The sequence below is a fragment of the Neoarius graeffei genome, chromosome 25 (assembly GCF_027579695.1).
Source record: "Neoarius graeffei isolate fNeoGra1 chromosome 25, fNeoGra1.pri, whole genome shotgun sequence".
Lineage (NCBI taxonomy): Eukaryota > Metazoa > Chordata > Actinopteri > Siluriformes > Ariidae > Neoarius > Neoarius graeffei.
Window position 1 is genome coordinate 24873076 of NC_083593.1, and position 22960 is coordinate 24896035.

Here is a 22960-nt window from a genome sequence, read left to right on the forward strand (position 1 = left end):
GACCCGGGAGATAAAGCGGAAGAGCGCCTCTGCAATACTGCGGGTATTGCATTGCATAGTCCACCAGAACTAAAATAAAGCGATATCCCCGTGCTGACCGATCTAATGGCCCGACGAGATCCATCCCAATTCTTTAAAAAGGGGTCTTGATTAAAGGGAGAGGGTGCAACGGTGCTTTTGGAGTGGCCGCTGGATTTAATAATTGGCATTCGCGGCATGCCGCACACCACCGACGGACATCCCCGTGAATCCCTGGCCAATAGAACCGGGCCATTATTCGGGCTAGTGTTTTATCCTGCCCTAAGTGTCCGGCCATGGGATTAAAGTGAGCCGCCTGGAATATGAGTTCCCGGCGGCTCTTTGGAATTAATAACTGTGCTATCTTTTTGCCAGTTTGAGTGTTCTGCATTACTCGGTGTAACCTATCCTTAATAATAGCAAAGTAGGGGAAGGCTGGCATCGCATTCGGCTGGAGAATTTGACCATCAATTACTCTCACTTTGTCAAATGCATGCCACAGAGTCCCGTCTCGCAACTGCTCCAATGGGAAATCCCCAAGGGAATCCCTGAGAGAGGGAGGAGAGGCGGGGCACTCCTCACTCCGCATATCGCCCTGATGCGGTGCTGACGTAGACGGCTCTGTGACAGCTTCTCCCGCCAATGCTACTCAGGGGCTTTTCCCAGACAGATTATTGCAGGACCCACTCTTTACTATGTGCATCATTAACTCCTTAAAACCCACCCAATCAGTCCCCAAAATCAGCGAGCGGGTGAGATGAGGGTTAACCGCTGCCTTTACACTATGCTTTTCCCCTCTAAATAGAATGTGGACGGACACCAAAGGGTAATTGTGAACATCCCCGTGCACACACAACACCTTCACCACTTGTGCTCTCTCCAGTGCCTCACCTTGCACCAGGCTTTGGTGTATTGAGGTCTGGTTACAGCCGGAATCCACCAAAGCCTGGTACGTATCCCCTTGGACACTTACCAGTATACGATATGCTCTGGCCCAATCAAGGGCAGTTTCTGGCGTGTCGGGGACCCGGACCACCTTGCCCACCTCCATCGCGGAGCACTGATGTTGGAGATGTCCCGGCTCCCTGCAGCTCCAGCACACCGGCCCAGGCTCTCCCTCTGCACTGGTGTTGTTATGGATATCACTCACCTGGGGGGGAGGAGAGACAGACAAGGAAGGGGAAAACGGGAGGACACCACAGGTGCGCCGGGCTGGCTGGGGGGGAGCTGGCCCCCGCTTCCGTGGTGGGGGAATGGGGCGAGGATGGGAAGCAGAGGGAGAGAGAGGAGAAGAGGAGACACACCTTCCTTCATCGGAACTGCCGCCATGTGGTCCTCTGCCAGCTCAATAGCTTGGTCCAGCGATGCCAGGTGATGACACTGGACCCACTCTGCCAGTTCTTCTGGAAGTCGCGCGATGAATTGCTCCAGTGTCACCAGGTCAATCGCTCCCTCAGCCTTGTGGTCGTCTGCCCTCAGCCACCGCCAGCAGGTGTCCCGGAGTTGTTGCCCGAACATGACTGGTTGGCTGATCTCCTTCGCGCAGCGAGCGGAAGTGCTGCCGTTGTTGCTCTGGGGGAGCGGCCGACACACTGGAGGATGGCTCATTGGAGGTCCGCGTACACGAGCCGGCTGTTGGTGGGGAGCTGCAGCGCAGCCAGCTGCACCTCGCCTGTCAGCAGGGGGAGGAGGCGCGCCGCGCACTGGTCGACCGGCCACCCCCACGCCTACGCTACTTGCTCAAAGAGCACGAGGAAGGCTTCCAGATCATCGTGCAGACCCATCTTCATTAGTGTGAGGTGGGGAGAGTCTGCTCTGGTAGCAGTCATGGGCCCTGCCGACGCGAGCAGGTGCCGGAACGCCTGGCGATCTTCTTGTTGGGCCAGCACCAAGGCTTCGAACTGTTGTTCTTGCTCCTTTTGGAGGGTGACCAGTGCTTGGTGCTGGTTCTGCTGGGCTGTGGCGAGGGCATGGATCAGGTCCTTGAACGGCGAGGACTCCTCCATGGGGCTGTTCCCTTCTGCACTCGTCCCGGGTTTTGGCACCAATGTAGCAAGACCCTGATGTGGGTGGAGCACAGAAGCAGCAGGCAGTTATTTGCGTTCTTAATTCTTTTCTTTATTGCTGCTTTTCAGCACACAGCTCAAACTCTCTCTCACACACGCGCGCACACAGGCTATTATCGAGCCCTCGGCGCCGACCTCCCCTTCTCACTCTCCTTTTATAGAGCGTGATCACTGGAGGAGACGCACAAACATGCATTAATTGACAACAGGTGTAGTGACACGAACACTCACCTTCCCTGACTCCGCCCTCCATTCACAGATTGACGCTCAGCCACGCCCCTGCTGCCACAGTCACCTATACAATATATGAAAAAACTGAATTAAAAATGTTTGACATCAAAAATCCCTATAATATATCTTTTAGTTTTAACGTCCCTAGGCCTACATAATTTTAAATTCATGAAGTTATAAATGTGGTATTTTGGGATAATAATATTTAATTATTTAATTGTTTCATGAAAGCTGCTGTTGTGGTATGAAATGTAATTAATTTTTTTTGGATGTAATCATTCATGCAGAGAGAAATTCATATTTTTTTCAACTTGGCAAAGTAGCTTGCTAAACATGCAATGTTTACTAATAGCTTCTTCTATTATCGCCTGTTGGCAGTTGTGACTACTGCCATTTATTTGCTATATATCAGGATTTTAAAACCTGAATCAGCCATAGAGACGCGAAGAAACATCAGCAATGATTCCATAATATCCATGCAAATTTAAGCTACAAGATTAATGTAAGGGAAATAATATGGGTTTAGAAAGTGATTACTTATATAATTCTTTGTATATTTGAGAGGCAACATCAACTACTTTGAGCATTTGTGTCACTTTTTGTCATTCTGTCCATGCTGGATCTGTCATGTTTCTTTCGAAGAGTTGATGTCTGAGGTGAGTAGACTCAGGCTAATAAACTCACGAGGTGTAGTTTTGCATTAGATTATTTGACTTCACACCAATATTTTTTAAATAGACCATCTAAGCTTTCTATTTATCTAAAAATTGACAGATTTTACATTTATTAAGCCATTTTGTAATCTGAACGAAAGGTTTAATTAAATAGTTCAACCACTTATAGTGGGGTGACAGGCATAATTATTATACAAAAATGTAGTTGAAGAGACAATCTATTCGTCTGTTGGTGTTTCCAAGAGATTCCAACCAATGGGAAATTGAATGAGTCATCAGAAAGCAACATGCTCTGCGAACAGGCTGTCACCCACTAGGCCAATGTGCTGTCCGAATGCTGGAGTAGCCTGTATTTAGTTGTTGTTTAATTGATAAAATATTACATTAATACACATAAAAAGTGGACATAAATAATGATAAAGACTTGGTCTTTGCTTTCATACAAAATTAAAATGAATAATAACTTTTTTTTTTTAAATAAAATGACTTGATGAAATATCTCTCTTAGTAGTGCTGATCAGCACTTGTCCACACGTGCTGCAGCAACCCTTGGGGTATCTACTTATATCATCAATAAAGATTAGTGATCCTGTTCCAGAAACAGGTATGCAAACTCAAGCCCTGACACTACCTCCACCATGCTTGACTAGTGCTTTGGATCATGAATAGGTCCTTTCTTTCTCCATACTTTGGCCTTGTCATCACTTTGGTAGAGTTTGAGCTTGGCTCAACATTTGTGGCTCATTTCTATATTTATTTGCCTATTCCAATTTGGCCTTCTGATTTTTACTGCTGATGAGTGGTTTGCCTCTATACAGTGGTGCTTGAAAGTTTGTGAACCCTTTAGAATTTTCTATATTTCTGCATAAATATGACCTAAAACATCATCAGATTTTTACACAAGTCCTGAAAGTAGATAAAGAGAACCCAGTTAAACTAATGAGACAAAAATATTATACTTGGTCATTTATTTATTGAGGAAAATGATCCAATATTACATATCTGTGAGTGGCAAAAGTATGTGAACCTTGAGGATTAGCAGTTAATTTGAAGGTGAAATTAGAGTCAGGTGTTTTCAATCAATGGGATGACAATCAGGTGTGAGTGGGCACCCTGATTTATTTAAAGAACAGGGATCTATCAAAGTCTGATCTTCACAACACATTTGTGGAAGTGTATCATGGCACAAACAAAGATTTCTGAGGACCTCAGAAAAAGCGTTGTTGATGCTCATCAGGCTGGGAAAGGTTACAAAACCATCTCTAAAGAGTTTGGACTCCACCAATCCACAGTCAGACATATTGTGTACAAATGGAGGAAATTCAAGACCATTGTTACCCTCCCCAGGAGTGGTCAACCAAAAAGATCACTCCAAGAGCAAGGCGTGTAATAGTCAGTGAGGTCACAAAGGACCCCAGGGTAACTTCGAAGCAACTGAAGACCTTTCTCACATTGGCTAATGTTAATGTTCACGAGTCCACCATCAGGAGAACACTGAACAACAATGGTGTGCATGGCAGGGTTGCAAGGAGAAAGCCACTGCTCTCCAAAAAGAACATTGCTGCTCGTCTGCAGTTTGCCAAAGATCACATGAAAATGCCAGAAGGCTATTGGAAAAATGTTTTGTGGACAGATGAGACCAAAATAGAACTTTTTGGTTTAAATGAGAAGCGTTATATTTGGAGAAAGGAAAACACTGCATTCCAGCATAAGAACCTTATCCCATCTGTGAAACATGGTGGTGGTAGTATCATGGTTTGGGCCTGTTTTGCTGCATCTGGGTCAGGATGGCTTGCCATCATTGATGGAACAATGAATTCTGAATTATACCAGCGAATTCTAAAGTAAAATGTCAGAACATCTGTCCATGAACTGAATCTCAAGAGAAGGTGGCTCATGCAGCAAGACAACGACCCTAAGCACATGAGTCATTCTACCAAAGAAAGGTTAAAGAAGAATAAAGTTAATGTTTTGGAATGGCCAAGTCAAAGTCCTGACCTTAATCCAATTGAAATGTTGTGGAAGGACCTGAAGTGAGCAGTTCATGTGAGGAAACCCACCAACATCCCAGAGTTGAAGCTGTTCTATATGGAGGAATGGGCTAAAATTCCTCCAAGCCGGTGTGCAGGACTGATCAACAGTTACCAGAAATGCTTAGTTGCAGTTATTGCTGCACAAGGGGGTCACACCAGATACTGAAAGCAAAGGTTCACATACTTTTGCCACTCAGAGATATGTAATAGTGGATCATTTTCCTCAATAAATAAATGACCAAGTATAATATTTTTGTCTCATTTGTTTAACTGTGTTCTCTTTATCTACTTTTAGGACTTGTGTGAAAATCTGATGATGTTTTAGGTCATATTTATGCAGAAATATAGAAAATTCTAAAGGTTTCACAAACTTTCAAGCACCACTGTATGTATGTCTTCTATATTTCTGCTCTCAGGTTTCTTGAAACACAAGATGGTAAAATTTGGACACATCATTAGTGATGAAACCAAGGTCATTAGATGTTTCAGGTCTTACACAACCTCACCTAGGTGACCCAGCTGGGGGTGATCAGCCCCTGGCTTGTGTCTGAGTTGCACACTACACCATGGCTGATGGTTCACTAGAAGCCCTCCATGATGGTCATAGATGGAATTTCATGTATCAGCACTGGCCCAAGAAGTCTTGGCAAGATACCATGCTGATAAATCCATGCCTGGAACTTCCTGAAAGCCCTGACTTATCCACTACTGATAGCCATGCTTTCAGCTTTGTATGCGTTTACTGGACCACTGCAGTGTCTCTCAGGGTGCAGTTGAAGGACTTCCCCAGACTCTTCACATGCTTCTCAGACACCAATGGAATTTGGACTCCTCGCAAACAGAAGTGGCACTTGTCAGACACTCTTCCTTTCCTCAGGACCAAGGTCCTGGATTGGCTGGCTTGAAACTCATTCTTGCCCATATATTGAGCCTTTCCAGCCCTTGGAGGAGCCATCATAATCTTGACACTGATGTTCTTGTGGCAATCAGGTCATCAATTCAGGCTGTGATTGGAGGTTGATGTGTGCCACATCTGGATGAGGAGCCCTACATTCCACTTCTGCTGACGTGACAAGTATGTTCATCGCCAAGGAAAACAAGGACACTGATATGGTACACCCAGAGGTGATGTCTTTCACTAGGTGATGCCATGCAGATGTTTTTGTCCCAGAGATGAATCTTAAACTGAAACTATTGTAGTAGTCAAGTACATTTCTCCTCTCTCAAGCATGGTATCTTGTCAGTGCTTTTATTATAAGTTTATGTGGAATGGATCCATAGGTGGGCGGCACAGTGGTGCAGTGGTTAGCACTGTCGCTTCACAGCAAGAAGGTCCTGGGTTCAAGTCCAGCAGCCAACGAGGGCCTTTCTGTGTGGAGTTTGCATGTTCTCCCCATGTCTGTGTGGGTTTCCTCTGGGTTTTCCCCACAGTCCAAAGACATGCAGGTTAGGTTAATTGGCCACCAATTAACCTAACCTGACATTCTCACCTACTCACATTCACACCTACAGTGTGAAACTCACATTCACACCTACAGTCTAAATTGACTGTAGGTGTGAATGTGAGTGTGAATAGTTGTTTGTCTCTGTGGGTCAGTCCTGCAATGATCTGGCAACCTCACCTCTCGCCCATAGTCAGCTGGGATAGGCTCCAGCTTGCCTGCGACCCTGTGTAGGATAAGTAGCTACAGATAATGGATGGATAGATGGATCCATAGGCATTGGTAAGGTCAAGCCAAATGACTTCCAGGTCTCCTCTGTTATCTGTTGTCTTGTGGATCAACTGGGTAACCACTCATGTGTGTTCTATACAGCCCAGAATACCTGGGACTCCTCCCTTCTGCACCTGGGGGTTCAATGTTCAGTTCCTCAGGAGGTACAGGAGTGCTGTTAGCAAGTACGATAAAAAAGACTTTGCTTTCCACACTGAGCAGGGAGATGGTTTGGAACTGTGTGATGTCACTTGCATTTTCCTCCTTTGGCGTCCAGACACCTTTTGCATGTCTACACTGCTTGGCTGCCCCTATGCCATACTTCCCTGATGAGTCTCCACAGTCTCTCCAGGAGTCTCTGGCAATGTTTATACACTTTGTATAGCACTTCACTTGGCTCCAGAGCTCAGCTAGCCTGTATTCGTAACTTCTGTCAGGGTGAGCTCCTTGATGTTAAACAGGATGTTTGTCCAGTTCAGGTGGTGCAATTAGCTCTTTGCAGAGGGCCAGGTCTTCTCCCTCCTACTGTCACTGTAAGTGTCACAGAGATGTTGGTTAATGTTTTCTTCTAGGCATGCAATGGTCCTGATTCACTTCTGCCCAAGCAATTCTTAAGTGATTCCAAAGGGTTTCTGCTATAAAGGCAGTGAGCTTGCAGGCCCTCTCTCTGCCCCTTGTCCTGTGCCACTCAGTACATCAGAAGGAGATGAGCAACTGTCTTAGGATTTTAAGCTCTGCAAGGGGTGGTTTGTCATCCTCTCTTGCCTTGTTGAACTGATGTTTTAAAGACTCTAGCTCTTTCCTGCGCTGGGTGATCTTGACTTTGCAAAGATTTGACCTAGCTGTGTTCTTATTGGCTTTTGGCTGATTGATTGCCAAATCTCTCAGCATCGATGCTGGCAGTGTGTACATTAACTGGAGTCACTGATCCACTTGCCTCCTTGATTATCATTCGAGAGCAGCATCAACATCCTTTGCAAACTGGCACCACTCAGTCTCCTTGTGGGTGGTAGGCCACAAGACCCAGTGATATTCAGACCATTGGCTTGGTGCAGCATGTAGAGCATGGAGGTTCTGGACACTGTGGGGTGACTCTGGCCCCTGCTCCACTACTATTTCACCAGATACAGTGCTGGGCACTGACACTGTGCATTGCTCTACTTGCTTCCTCCTTGTGCAGCCCATCTTGGTCTGGTGGATCCTCAGATGTCTCGGGTTCTTGCAAATTTTACCATAAAACAGGTTGCTCACATTATAGTCCATTGTCAATATTCAGTCAGGAAATCCATCCATCTGGTGTGCTCATCCCCCCCTCACATAACCCTGGGAGTATCTTTCAGAAAGGTTGTCTGTAGCTTTGTGTTGGTGCTCCCTCATGGGAGCTGCAGTTTTGGATGCTAACCCTCATTGCCAAAAGAGGATGCTAACCTCGGATGCCAAAGTCTTTTTCAAGTGGATTGTGATACCTTCATTCCTGCCTTTTTGGAGGATTTTTTGTTTGTTTTATGGGTTTGATATCTGGTTTTTAGTACACCAGTGGTTTCTTTCTTTTCCAGGATCTGTGCCCAATCCTTGGGCAATGACTCTGATTGATTTTCCCTTTTTTTCTGAGCTTCAAAATGGCTTGCTTTTCTCCTTTAGACAGCTTTCTGGTCTTCTTGTTGGTTTATCCTTTTTAACAACAAATGCATTCCTTACAGGTGAAAACCAGGGTACAAAGAGTAGACATCCAGAGCTATTTATTGTTTAGGGACAGTCAACCTAACAGGACACCCCTGGGCAAAGGAAACACCTGTCAATCACATTCATTCATTCATCCATCCATCGTCTATAATGCTTATCCACGTCACAGGGGAAGCTGGAGCCAATCCCAGCTGACTTCAGGCAGGAGGTGGGGTGCACCCTGTGCAGGTTGCCAGTTTATCGCAGGGCTAATACAGAGACAAACAACTATTCACATTCACACCTATGGGCAATTTAGAGTAGCCATCTGACCTAATCTGCATGTCTTTGGCTTGTGAGAGGAAACTGGAGTACCCAGAGGAAACCCATGCAGGCATTGGGAGAACATACAAACTCCACACAGAAAGGCCCCTGTTGGCCACTAATGGCCCTTTTCCACTACCCTTTTTCAGCTCACTTCAGCTCGCTTCAGCTCACTTCAGCCCGACACGGCTCGCGTTTCGACTACCAAAAACCAGCACGACTCAGCTTGTTTCAGCCCTGCTTAGCCCCTAAAACTCGCACCGTTTTGGAGTGGGGCTGAAGCGAGCCAAGCCGTGCCGAGTGAGGCTGGGGGCGTGAGCAGACACTCCCCTGTGCACTGATTGGTGAGGAGGAGTGTCCTCACATGCCCACACACGCCCCGCGAGCGCGCTGGGATCTGTAAACACCGTAAACCCGGAAGGAGAATAATTACGAATTACAAGAATTTCTGAAGCCTTATGCGCCTCGCCTCATCTATACGCTCTTGCCAGTATCTGTCCGCGTTGTCGGTGACAACAAGCCACAGCACCAAGACCAGCAACACTAACGACTCCATGTCCTCCATGTTTATTGTTTACTATTCGGGTCGTGAGACTACCGCTTAAAAGCTCACTGATGTCACTGTTTGTGCTGCTTAACGACATCACCTGACGTCCACCCACTTTCGCTAACTCCACCCAATGTTCCACCCACTTCCAGCCAGCATGGTTCAGCGCAGTTGTAGTCGAAATGCAACTCCAACAGCCCCGCTCAGCCCGACTCAGCACGGCATGGCTCAGCCCGACTCAGCCGTGTTTGTAGTGGAAAAGTGGCATAAGTTTGATCTTTTTGCTGTGAGGCACCAGTGCTAACCACTACACCACCGTGCTGCCCTCTGTCAAGCAAGCATATGGTCCAATATTTTTGATCACTTGAAAAATGGGTGGGTTTAAAGAACAGGTGTTATGTTCTGTCACATCTAGGTGACTTAGAACATGACATATCAGGTAATGAAAACCAAAATTCTGCTGTTCATCTTTTCCTCTCAAACCAAAATGTCTTCAGTGTATAGCAAAAACAAATACATTGGCATTGATTTCCCAATACTTTTGGAGGGGGATGTCTTTTTCTAGACATTTTATAGATATTCCCTTTACAAATATTAGTGACCCTACATTTAAGCTACATTTAACTGTGCAGCCACCTGTACTTTTCTTTTTCCATTTCACTAACTTAGCCTTGCACTTTCTATCCCTTCTATCCTTATCTTTTGTATGTGTATTTTGTGTATGCCTGCACATGGGCCACCGTTGCTGTAACAGGACAAGGCACTGTTGGAGACTGAGAGAGTTAAACTAGAGAAGCTAGCAGAGCTGGTCTTGGAGCAGAAGAGCCAGTTGGACTCATGTCCTGAAGCACTGAAGGAACAGCTTCAGAGTCAGCTTGTCAGGGTCAGTCAGCTATCTGTGGGCCCCTCTTACTCTCTTCAGCTTTTCCTCTGCTGTCTCAGCTTTTAAAACACATACTTGTTCCAAAAATTTGTCTCCTGGGCTCCTCTTGTCTTCTTTATTCAGTCTGCTTTCTTCACTTTGGGAGGAGGCTCTCCTAGAATGATTTGGTATGTGCTGTGTCTATGGCCTTATTGATGTGCTTTCTACTATGTGCAGACGAACAAGTGCGAGACACTGCTCAAGATTTAATAAGAAAATAAACAATATACAGTTGTGGTCAGAAGTTTGCATATTCATGTCCTGATATTGCCATGACATTCATGTCATGGCAATATTTGGGCTTTCAGTAATTTCTTTGAACTGTTCTTTTTCTGTGGCAGAATGTACAGCATACATCTTGAATGAAAAAAAAAACACTAGAATTTGTTGCACAAGTTTTAATTTTCTTTGAGTTTTCTGAAATCAACACAGGGTCAAAATTGTACATATAGGATCAAAAATTTACATATGCTCACTTAGATTATTAATTCAGAGGTGCTGAAACTTCCAAAATTTCTTTTATCTTGCCAAGGTCTCTTAACTTCCTGTTAGTGATCATGATTGACTACAGCTGGTAGCTTCTCTGTGCCTTCATAAAAAGGGTTTGTTTACAGCACTCATTGGATTGACCAGCACACAGTAAAATGGGAAAGTCCAAGGAGCTCAGTGCAGATCTGAGAAAGAGGATCGCAGATGTACACAACTCCGGAATATGTCTTGGAGCCATTTCTAAACAACTGCAAATTCCAAGATCAGTTCAAACAATTGTATCCAAGTTATTGTGAGGTGTAGTCACTTTGCCAAGCCACTTTGCTTCAAGAAAACCCAAATTGTCACTCTCAGCTGAAAGGAAAATGGTTTGGATGGTCAGGAACAATCTGGGAACCACCATGGCACAGTCTTGCCATGAACTGGAAGCTGATGGATCACTGTCTACAGTTCAGATCACCATGGACTAAGAGGCTGCTATCCAAGAAATGACCCCCTGCTCCAAAATTGACACCTTCAAGCTTAACTAAAGTTTGAAGCTGACCACACGGAAAAAGAAAAAGCCTTCTGGAGGATAGCTGTATGGTCAGATGAGACAAAGATTGAGTTGTTTGGCCACAATGACCACCATGTACAGAGGGACACTGTACCAGCTGGTGGTGGTGGTGGTAGGATCATCATGCTCTGGGGCTGTTTTGCTGCCAGTGGAACTGGTTCATTGCACAAAGTGGATAGAATAATGAAGAAGGAGGACTACCTCAGAATTCTTCAGCATAAACCATCAGAAACTTGAACACGACTTGGGACTTACAACAGGACAGTGAATCCAAATACGCATCAGAGCTGATTGTGGAGGATAAAGCAGGCTAACATTAAGCTTAAAACAAGTCCTGACTTCAACCCTATTGAAAATATATGGACTGTGCTTATAAGTTGAATCCATGCCAAGAATAAAAATTAAATTGAACTCTACCAATTCTACCATGAAGAGTCATGAAATATCCAACCAGAATTCTGCCAGAAGCTTGTTCATGGTAAACAAAAGTGTTTGGTCAAGGTGAGTCTTGCAAAGAGGCATTTTACCCAAATATTAGGTGTGCTGAATGTATAATTTTGACCCTGTGTTGATTTCAGAAAACCCAAAGAAATTTAAAACTTGTGCATCAAATTCTAGTGTTTTTTTTAAAGATGTAGGCTGTACATTCTGCCACAGAAAAAGAACAGTTCAAAGAAATTACTGAAAGCCCAAATATTGCCATGACATTCATATCCAAGATGACATTCATGTCACTATATGTAAACTTCTGACCACAACTGTAATATATGAATGACCCAGGACCTGACTTATATGTTCCTGAATTGTGTTGTGTTTAGTGTGTGCATGTATGTATTTGTCATCTCAGGACACAGAGATGTTGGAGACAGAGATGAAGCATTTTGAGGACCTTGAGTTTCAGCAGCTAGAGAAAGAGAGCAGCCAGGCTGAAGAGAAAGAGACACAGATCCAGCAACTCTTTGAAGAGATTACTGAGTACCAGCACAGCTTAGTCAAACACAAGGTGTGTGTATGTGTATATGGGAGATTGAGTGAGGATTTGTGGTTTGTGTCCATCAGAAAAATACATTTAATTTGCAGGAAACCAAAAACATTGTAAGTGTACTAGTTTGGAAGGGGTAAAGCTTAATCATAATATTTTTCTGTTTATATAAAAACATATTAAAGGAGAGGTTCCTGACTTTGAAGAAACAAACCACTGAGATTACCCTGCAGGCTCAGCGGGAGAAGGAAAACTTCCTGAAAGAGAAGAGCAATCTGCATGGCATGTTACAAAGGGTGTGTATGCGTGCGTGTGTGTGTGTGTGTGTGTGTGTGTGTGTGTGTGTAGGATTATAGTATCACCTATTTTCGATCACCTTTTTCTTCAGGAGCGAGAGTGTCTTTCCATTCTGGAGAGGAAGTATGCAGAACTGACAGGTGGCCAGGTCTTCCCTCTGAATCATGCATCTATGAAAGAGGTGGGAATTCACCCTATTCAATCTTTGCTCAAAGATTTGTTTACGCGCGCGCACACACACACACACACACACACACACACACACACACACACACGTCTTTATATACTGTATAGAGTCAGGTCCATAAATATTTGGACACTGACATTGAAATTTGTGTTAATTTTGATGGGTTTGAAATTAGGTAATTAATAACAGCTCAAAGTGCAGACTATTAGCTGTAGAGGGTATTTACATCCAAATCAGATGAACAGTGTAGGAATTACAGATATTCCATGGGCAGGAGTGCGTTATATTCTTATTATTTCACTTACAAGTAAGCAGATGATGGGCTTAATGTTATTTCAAGTGTGGTATTTGTATTGGAGGGTTGCATTTGACATCATGTCTGCCTTATGAGATATGCAAGATGTGAAGTGGTGGTCAACTAAGTTCACTATTCACAAAGCATTACTATTGCTGGGGCACCTTGCTAGTTGTTAAAATGTCCTATGCATGTATTGTTTTGGGCTGCTTGAATCAAACAAACCGTGAAACTGCTAAGTTTCTTCTGGGTTCCCTGTGAAGTGAAAGAGCAAAAGATTTTACCAAAAGATGATGAGAAAGGTGGCTCTTGAACCTTTCGCTGCAATAGAAGGGAGCTGAGTCAAAGAACTCTTGAGTTTGCTGTGATCACTTCGTGAAAGGTTTGTAAATTCCTCTGAATTATTTATTTTGGATTTGCAAATTTTTTCTTGCCATTTTCCATTATTTCATGATGTTTTGAAGTTCAGGAGATGCTTAAGTTCTCAGATGTGATTTTGTTCACTGTTTGTGGTCACCTTAATTTAAATGAATGCTTATGTTCTCAATTTATTTATCAGGATGTCCTAGCAATCTTTACAAGGACGATGATGTAGATTGGGCCCCTACACTGAATTAGAGAGATAAGATAATCAAAATGATCCACATAAACACAAAAGCAGAGCTCGTGAGTTCATAGCATGAAGCTGCTTCCCCGGCCATGCAGTTACAGTGAGCCATGATAACTTTTCCATCCTGTTTTACAAATACCCAGGTCTTTTAAAGAGGTTTCTGTGGATCTTTGTGAATTATTTAGCTGGAAGAGAAGAGCAGGGAGGATTGAGAATTGAGCAACTGTGGTTTATTTACACTTGATACTAATTCTTGTAGCGTCACAGCAACCACCGCAAAGATGCGTTAAAGACCAAAAATGCATACTTACCCGGCAAAAACGATACAGGATTTATCTTGTAGTGTCTTGATCCCCAGATCTTTAAACCAGTCACATATAAAAAGTTGTACGCCACCATGCTCTTCCAGGCTTTCATCTGTTTGTCCGTGTAGAATGATGTCTGCAGCACCAGGTAGTTTGAGATGTCAGGGAACTCAACAGATGGATAATTTTCCAACTCAAAGAAAAAAATCCTTCTTTGATAACGTGTAAGGATCTATCCCATTGCAGAGAGCAACTTTCTGAAGTTCTGGGCATGGACTCAGGCATGAACCTGGGCTTGAGCATGGGCATGGACCCTGGTGTCAGCATGGGCATGGACTCAGGCTTTGGCATGGACATGGACTCAGGTGTGGACCTGGGATTGAGGATGGGCATGTACTCTGGCGTCAGCAGAGGCATGGACTCGGGTATGGAGCTGGGCTTGAGCATGGGCATGGACCATGGTGTTGGCATTGGGCATGGACTCGGAGACAGGTTAAGGCTTTGTTTGAGTGACGATATCCTTGCTGAAGTCAGGTGGCGAAGCGATGACATCTTCAAAGCCAGGCCGCGGAGCAAAGAGCTCAACACCACTGAAACCAGGTGACAGAGTGAAGCGCTCATCCCTGATGAAGTCAGGCGGAGGAGCAATGCTCTCATCCTAACTGAAATCTGGAGCTGGGGCCACCCTGTCAGCCTCTGGAGTGAGCAGTGGAGCAGAGCCTGCCCTATTGAGGTTTTTCACCCACGTGACCAAGTCATGTGAGGCTGCCATTTTGGACATCACGGCTCGAATTAGTTTGAATGCGAGGAAGGCGACAAACGAAAAACATAAAAGAAAAAGGAGCGAGATGCAGAAAACACCTTCACTATCCAGCGACGTAGGGCATTTACAGGGCGAGCAGAGGGAGAGGTATTTGCAAAAATTGAGGTTAGCAGGCTTAGAGAACAACGTTTACTGTATTTACTAGTTTACTGAGCTAGCGCGCTCGGGCAAGCTGGGAGCTAGCGCGCTCGGGCAAGCTGGGAGCTAGCGCGCTCGGGCAAGCTGGGAGCTAGCGCGCTCGGGCAAGCTGGGAGCTAGCGCGCTCGGGCAAGCTGGGAGCTAGCGCGCTCGGGCAAGCTGGGAGCTAGCGCGCTCGGGCAAGCTGGGAGCTAGCGCGCTCGGGCAAGCTGGGACCTCAGAAAAAGTGTTGTTGATGCTCATCAGGCTGGAAAAGGTTACAAAACCATCTCTAAAGAGTTTGGACTCCACCAATCCACAGTCAGACAGATTGTGTACAAATGGCGGAAATTCAAGACCATTGTTACCCTCCCCAGGAGTGGTTGATCAACAAAGATCACTCCAAGAGCAAGGCGTGTAATAGTCGGCAAGGTCACAAAGGACCCCAGGGTAACTTCTAAGCAACTGAAGGCCTCTCTCACATTGGCTAATGTTCATGAGTCCACCATCGGAGTACACTGAACAACAAATGGTGTGCATGGCAGGGTTGCAAGGAGAAAGCCACTGCTCTCCAAAAGGAACATTGCTGCTCGTCTGCAGTTTGCTAAAGATCACATAGACAAGCCAGAAGGCTATTGGAAAAATGTTTTGTGGACAAATGAGACCAAAATAGAACTTTTTGGTTTAAATGAGAAGCGTTATGTTTGGAGAGGAAAATATTGCATTCCAGCTTAAGAACCTTATCCCATCTGTGAAACATGGTGGTGGTAGTATCATGGTTTGGGCCTGTTTTGCTGCATCTGGGCCAGGATGGCTTGCCATCATTGATGGAACAATGAATTCTGAATTATACCAGCAAATTTTAAAGGAAAATGTCAGGACATCTGTCCATGAACTGAATCTCAAGAGAAGGTGGGTCATGCAGCAAGACAACGACCCTAAGCATACAAGTCATTCTACCAAAGAATGGTTAAAAAAGAATAAAGTGAATGTTTTGGAATGGCCAAGTCAAAGTCCTGACCTTAATTCAATCAAAATGTTGTGGAAGGACCTGAAGTGAGCAGTTCATGTGAGGAAACCCACCAACATCCCAGAGTTGAAACTGTTCTGTATGGAGGAATGGGCTAAAATTCCTCCAAGCCAGTGTGCAGGACTGATCAACAGTCATCAGAAACATTTATTTGCAGTTATTGCTGCACAAGGGGGTCACACCAGATACTGAAAGCAAAGGTTCACATACTTTTGCCACTCCCAGATATGTAATATTAGCTCATTTTCCTCAATAAATAAATGACCAAGTATGATATTTTTCTCATTTGTTTAACTGGGTTCTCTTTATCTACTTTTAGGACTTGTGTGAAAATCTGATGTTGTTTTAGGTCATATTTATGCAGAAATATAGAAAATTCTAAAGGGTTCACAAACTTTCAAGCACCACTGTAGAAGCTGCACTGCAACAAAAATCCATTAGGTGAATCCACCATCCCATCATATGATGCTGGTACATTCAGCCCTAGCCATTGGAGGAACTATACCAATCCGGGCTTCGGCACCATGACACTGGCGTCCTGTTGTGCATCGTGCCTGCTCCTTCCCACTACGTTCGTAGTGTAGGCGAAGTATTCTGTCAGTAATTGAGTGCTGCAGATGGATGTAAGTGCAGGAAGGTGTTTATTTACAAGTGGGCACATAATACAACCCCGATTCCAAAAAAGTTGGGACAAAGTACAAATTGTAAATAAAAACGGAATGCAATGATGTGGAAGTTTCAAAATTCCATATTTTATTCAGAATAGAACATAGATGACACATCAAATGTTTAAACTGAAAATGTATCATTTAAAGAGAAAAATTAGGTGATTTTAAATTTCATGACAACACATCTCAAAGTTGGGACAAGGCCATGTTTACCACTGTGAGACATCCCCTTTTCTCTTTACAACACTCTGTAAACGTCTGGGGACTGAGGAGACAAGTTGCTCAAGTTTAGGGATGGGAATGTTAACCCATTCTTGTCTAATGTAGGATTCTAGCCAGGGCTTTGAACCAAAATTTTTTTCCTATTGGTTCGTTCCGAACAGAAACGGAATTTTAACGTTTCCTGTTTTGGGTTCCACCATTAAATAGACGTTCCCAAACCGGCTAGAACAAAAAAATTTCGTTCCCGGAACGGTTAATTACGTTCCCTGTCAGCTGTTTAACAAATGGCTATAAAGTTATGTCTCTGTCTCATCCAGCTTAAGCCAAATGTAGGCTAATTCTATTACAACCTTCATTAAATAAGACAAGAAATAATTCAAAACAATTATTATTTCAAATGTTGGCGATTTGGATTCTCAGTATGTCTTCCCATCTACACAAACAGAAAAAGTGCCAAAAATGAAAGAGAATTCGTTTAGTGTGTTACCAAAGGCTAGTCAGGCCCTATAGAGGGCTACCGCATGATGTCACCGCGCCGCGAGATTTTGTTAGGCGCCATATTGGGAGACCAAGTACACATCTATGCAAGTACATACATACATAAAACAAACTACACCTGAAATGTAGCCAGGGCCGGTTCTGTTCGCACAACCCCCCCCCCCAAAAAAAAAAAAAAAACACCAGTCTAAATCAGGACAACCATCACATAACTATAACTATAAACATTTTATATAAACTATTTTAACTAAATGGGCTATAATAAATAAGCCTGCAGGCAGCCACGGCGGGCTGCCTCAGAAAAGTAACCATTCAATGACACAACTGAAAGCCTGCAGCCACGGCGGGCTGCCTCAGAAAAGTAACCATTTGTCCTACCTTAAAACTCGTTTTGCACTTTCTGCCTCCTTTTTTGATTTTCAACCCTCCGTTTATTTTCTTTCCTTTTCTGAAAACCCGATTTGTGTCCAGACATTTTGTTCTGCTACCAACGAACTAACTCGTCAGGTCTCGTCTCTCGAGCCCGCGATGATTCCCGTGGGAAGGGCAACAATTGATACATTTTTACAAACAGCCAATAGGGAGGTTGCATCGTTCAGGCTCTTCTTTGCTCAGACACTCAGTAATGGAGACGTGATAGTAGTCCACCTTCCCGCTCTCTCCATTCAGTCAGCGAACGTCACACAGGAAGTGAACCCCAGCGGGTCATAGAAACTTGCGCAGGAGAAGAATGGCTTTTTTATTTGTAGGCTACGGAAACTTTGAGGAACGAAATAAAAACCGGTATTAACCGGTTACCATTATTTTTAATAAGCGTTTCTGTTCCGGAACATAAAAAATAATAAAGTTTCTGGTTTCGTTTCTGTTCCATGTGAAATAGAAAAAGTTCCCGGTTTTCGTTTTCGTTCCTTGAACCGGTTCAAAGCCCTGATCCTAGCTGTTCAACTGTCTTAGGTCTTTTTTGTCGTATCTTCCGTTTTATGATGCGCCAAATGTTTTCTATGGGTGAAAGATCTGGACTGCAGGCTGGCCAGTTCAGTACCCGGACCCTTCTTCTACGCAGCCATGATGCTGTAATTGATGCAGTATGTGGTTTGGCATTGTCATGTTGGAAAATGCAAGGTCTTCCCTGAAAGAGACGTCGTCTGGATGGGATCATATGTTGCTCTAGAACCTGGATATACCTTTCAGCATTGATGGTGTCTTTCCAGATGTGTAAGCTGCCCATGCCACACGCACTAATGCAACCCCATACCATCAGAGATGCAGGCTTCTAAACTGAGCACTGATAACAACTTGGGTCGTCCTTCTCCTCTTTAGTCCGAATGACATGGCGTCCCTGATTTCCATCAAGAACTTCAAATTTTGATTCGTCTGACCACAGAACAGTTTTCCACTTTGCCACAGTCCATTTTAAATGAGCCTTGGCCCAGAGAAGACGTCTGCGCTTCTGGATCATGTTTAGATACGGCTTCTTCTTTGAACTATTGAGTTTTAGCTGGCAACGGCGGATGGCACGGTGAATTGTGTTCACAGACAATGTTCTCTGGAAATATTCCTGAGCCCATTTTGTGATTTTCCAATACAGAAGCATGCCTGTATGTGATGCAGTGCCGTCTAAGGGCCCGAAGATCACGGGCACGCAGTATGGTTTTCCGGCCTTGACCCTTACACACAGAGATTCTTCCAGATTCTCTGAATCTTTTGATGATATTATACACTGTAGATGATATGTTCAAACTCTTTTTACAACTTTACACTGTCTAACTCCTTTCTGATTTTGCTCCACTATTTGGCAGCATAGAATTAGGGGGATTGGTGATCCTCTTCCCATCTTTACTTCTGAGAGCCGCTGCCACTCCAAGATGCTCTTTTTATACCCAGTCATGTTAATGACCTATTGCCAATTGACCTAATGAGTTGCAATTTGGTCCTCCAGCTGTTCTTTTTTGTACCTTTTAACTTTTCCAGCCTCTTATTGCCCCTGTCCCAACTTTTTTGAGATGTGTTGCTGTCATGAAATTTCAAATGAGCCAAAATTTGGCATGAAATTTCAAAATGTCTCACTTTCGACATTTGATATGTTGTCTATGTTCTACTGTGAATACAATATCAGTTTTTGAGATTTGTAAATTATTGCATTCCGTTTTTATTTACAATTTGTACTTTGTCCCAACTTTTTTGGAATCGGGGTTGTATAAAAGCATGATGCAAGAGAAGAGTAAGGAAAGAGACATGGGTCATGTGAGGTGCAAACAGGATGTTGGAGCAAATTCAAATCAGGGTCAAAATAAACGAGAGTCAGAGTTAACAGAGAATCAAAGGCTTGGTAAACAGAACCACAGGGTACATAACATATACTTCGCAAAGTCTTTGTGAGTGTGCAGTCCTTTTATGTGTGTTTTACGCCCCGTTGCCGGGGAAAATTATGAAAATATAAACATAAAAAAACCACGCAAGCACAACATTAGCCTTCACTGTGTATTTTTTTTTCTTCTCGCTCCAGCTTCTCTTCTCAGAACACGGAAGCCATATAAACAGACATCACCAATCGACCGCTGTGCTACACATCCACCACAGACTTTTTCACAGGAAATATAAACACAATTGAGTTCTCAAAATTAACATTTGCAAATGCATCTTGATGGAAGATAAGTAAAAGGAAGTAAATAAAAAATATGAAATTAACTATTTTTATCTTTAACTGCTATCACGGTCTCTTTTGTTTTCTGTACCCGCAAGACAAAAGCAGTTGAACAGAGTAGGTGATCACTCATCATTTTAACCCTTTTAACTCTGAACACATGAAAATAATGAATTATTATTCTTTTTATCACTGTTCTTAATGAATTACATTATCACAGTATGAACAACATGAATTACCCATGCATTGTTTTTAAATCTTATCTTGCCATGAATTATGTTTAGTCATAAGCTCCTGCTTAACCCTAAACCTTTTTAGCAATCTACTCAGTATTTGTCAGTCACAGTCACAGACTTTATAACCATGACACACTCCCCTACAACACAGATGTCATCCCCGACATCTCATCCAGCAGGTAAGTAATGTAGTCAAGTAGTATTTAGAGCATTTACCCATATGTCATCAGATCAATCATTCAACAGTGTATACAATCACTTGGCTTACTCGCAGTCCAGGGCCCTGTACTATGAACGGAGGTCAACCTACCCAGAAGTAACCCAGGGTTCCCCCGCTAAACCAGGGTTGACAAAACCTGGTTATCTTGTTTGGGGTTAAACGGTACTACGATGCCAGTTATGAAGTTGATTTGTTGAACCTGTGTTAACCTAATCAGGGTTAATGCGCGTTCACGTTAAAGGGGAGGTTATCAGCGCAAATCACCACTGTTCACAATGGCACGGTCGCCGTACTTCATGGAGGAAGAATGCACTGTCATAATGCAAAGCTACAAGGAGTTCAAAACAACATTAAGAGCAAAATCTAACACAGCGGCTGCCAATAAGGAGCGGCAAGCATGTTGGCAATGAATTGCCGATCGGGTAAATGCGTAAGTACATTCTCCCTTCTACATGTTCCAGAACAGAAGTATAGGATGAGAGAAAGCTTCATGATCAATCACAAGTCACAGAAAATGGTCCTTCGATGTGGCCCCAGTCATATATATCTTGTTTAATGTCCGAAAAATCCTGAATAAAATTTGGTATGGTAAATTCATGGAGTAGCCTACTTAAGCTGATATGTGCACAGAGTCACATGAATTAGGATGACTGACTGTTCAGTCCCTTTCACTAAGTTGGTGTATGTCCTGTGAACATTTCAGAGGCAACAGCAGTGCCAAACGCACCTGGCAACAGGTGAAAATGAAATATAAAAACATCATTCATAATGGGGTGTGTGTGTGTGTGTGTGTGTGCGCGTGCAAGCAAGCATTCATTTGCCTTTTATTTATTCAAGTTTTCTGTGTTTGCCTAATAGTTCAAATTGTTTTGTATATAGTTTATAATGTTGTGTGATATTAATGATAATATTGTGGGAAAACTACTTGCACGGACGTTCATTTAATTTATTCTATCGTCATTTTGTTTGTTCTATTTTTGTGTATTTTATTTATCTGTCTAGTTGTATCTATTTTTCTAATATATTTTTGCATTAATAGTTTGTTTTTTCCTATTAAAATAATCTTGTGTTCTTGTTATAACTTTATCTATTTATCTGACTGTTTAGTTGTCTATTTTTGTTACAATTTCAATATTTTTAATATAGAAAGTTTGTTTTTTTTCTATTAAAATGTTCTTGTGTGATAACTAGTTCTTGTGTTATATTTATTGTAGTTGTATCTATTTTGTAACTCAGACTTAAATATTTTTGTAAAACAAGTGTTTTTCTATAAAATATTCTTGTGTTCTTGATAACTATGTTCTTGAGTGGGTTCTTTTTTTTTTTTTACAGAAAAGCTGTTCTGCATGGACATTCATTGAAGCCCTCATTGTTTTTTAATGGTTATTTATGAGCGTTTAGGGGTTACAATAATGTAAGTCTAGGTTGCTTTATATGAAAGGTATGTCCAGAAATATTGATGTCACTGTCTAAGCAGAGGGATCTGGCTTCTTTAGATGCTGTCTTCTTAAAACTGAATAAATATTTAAAAAGAGCCAAATGAGCCAGTCTTTTGAATGGCTCTTTTCAAAGAACGGATCACAAAGATGCGGATCCCATCAAAGAGCCATAAATCCCATCTCTAATCTGCGCTCCGATATCGCACGGGTCATCCAGGTACGCTGGCATTGTCTCTAGAGGAAATGTCAGTGGAGAGGTGGTGTTTAAAAAGGGTGTGGTTAATCGGAAACCTCGGGTTAACCAAGAACATAACCTGAGATGAGCAGGTTTGAGATGCAGCGTAAATTGCCATGGCAGCATACCTCGGTTTGAACATAGCCAACTTTCATAGTATGGGTTAATCGGGAAGTTACGCTGCACATGATCAAGTTACTCTCGAAGTTACCCTGGTAAGCCAGAAAACCCACTTCGTAGTACAGGGCCCAGGAGTGTGTGGCACATGTGTATCAATGTGCTGCTTGTCCATCAGTCCATTCATGAATATCTAATATGTATGTGCATATATGTCAACAATCACTTTGTGAAACAGTCCATCCATGAATGTATGATATGTTTGTACTTGCATCAACACTCGGGGCCCAACAGTCCATCCTCGAGTGTGTGTGTATGAAGTGTGTGAGTTGATCAACACTCAGTTTGTGAAAGAGTCCATCAAGGAGTGTATGAAGTGTGTATGTGTAAGTGCATGTTCTTCATTCAGTAGCCCCGTGCAAAAGCAGGCTGATAATTCCAATGCTGTACTGGAGCAGTCCATGTACTTGTTGCTTGCATGGCTCCATAGGACACTGGAGGATAGTAGTGCATCGTGCTCTGGAAATCCAATGCCACAGCAACTGGGATGGCCCTGCTGGTCATATGTGAAGACTCTTGGAGGTCGTCTCTCTCTCTCACTGGTTGCTGGTACTGTGGCTCATTCCCACTGTGATCTTCGCTTTGAACAGGTGATCATGCTGCTGGTATTCTCTCTTCCAGTGCAATCTCCTCTTGAAGGGACATGATCTCTTGCGTCCTGCTCCAGCTGGCGCATGTCCTGATGCTCAGGCTCAACATCCTGCATGAACTGTGTGACACCATCAGTATCCTCTCTGTCTG

At 43.3% G+C, this 22960-nt stretch overlaps 1 protein-coding gene across 8 annotated transcripts in view; it reads left to right on the forward strand.

Moving 5' to 3' along the window:
* Positions 1-22960, forward strand: part of phldb2a (pleckstrin homology-like domain, family B, member 2a) — a 321471-nt gene that overhangs the window by 158211 nt on the left and 140300 nt on the right. For 4 of the 8 annotated variants that reach the window (XM_060909198.1, XM_060909199.1, XM_060909200.1 and 1 more), the window contains 4 exons: positions 10022-10150; positions 12082-12237; positions 12402-12512; positions 12605-12694. The exons of 1 other annotated variant lie outside the window; for it this stretch is intronic. In XM_060909198.1, the coding sequence (XP_060765181.1) occupies positions 10022-10150; positions 12082-12237; positions 12402-12512; positions 12605-12694 (486 nt within the window). The remainder of the gene's footprint in view (positions 1-10021; positions 10151-12081; positions 12238-12401; positions 12513-12604; positions 12695-22960) is intronic. 3 more of the 8 variants (XM_060909202.1, XM_060909204.1, XM_060909201.1) reach the window with 2 other exon arrangements.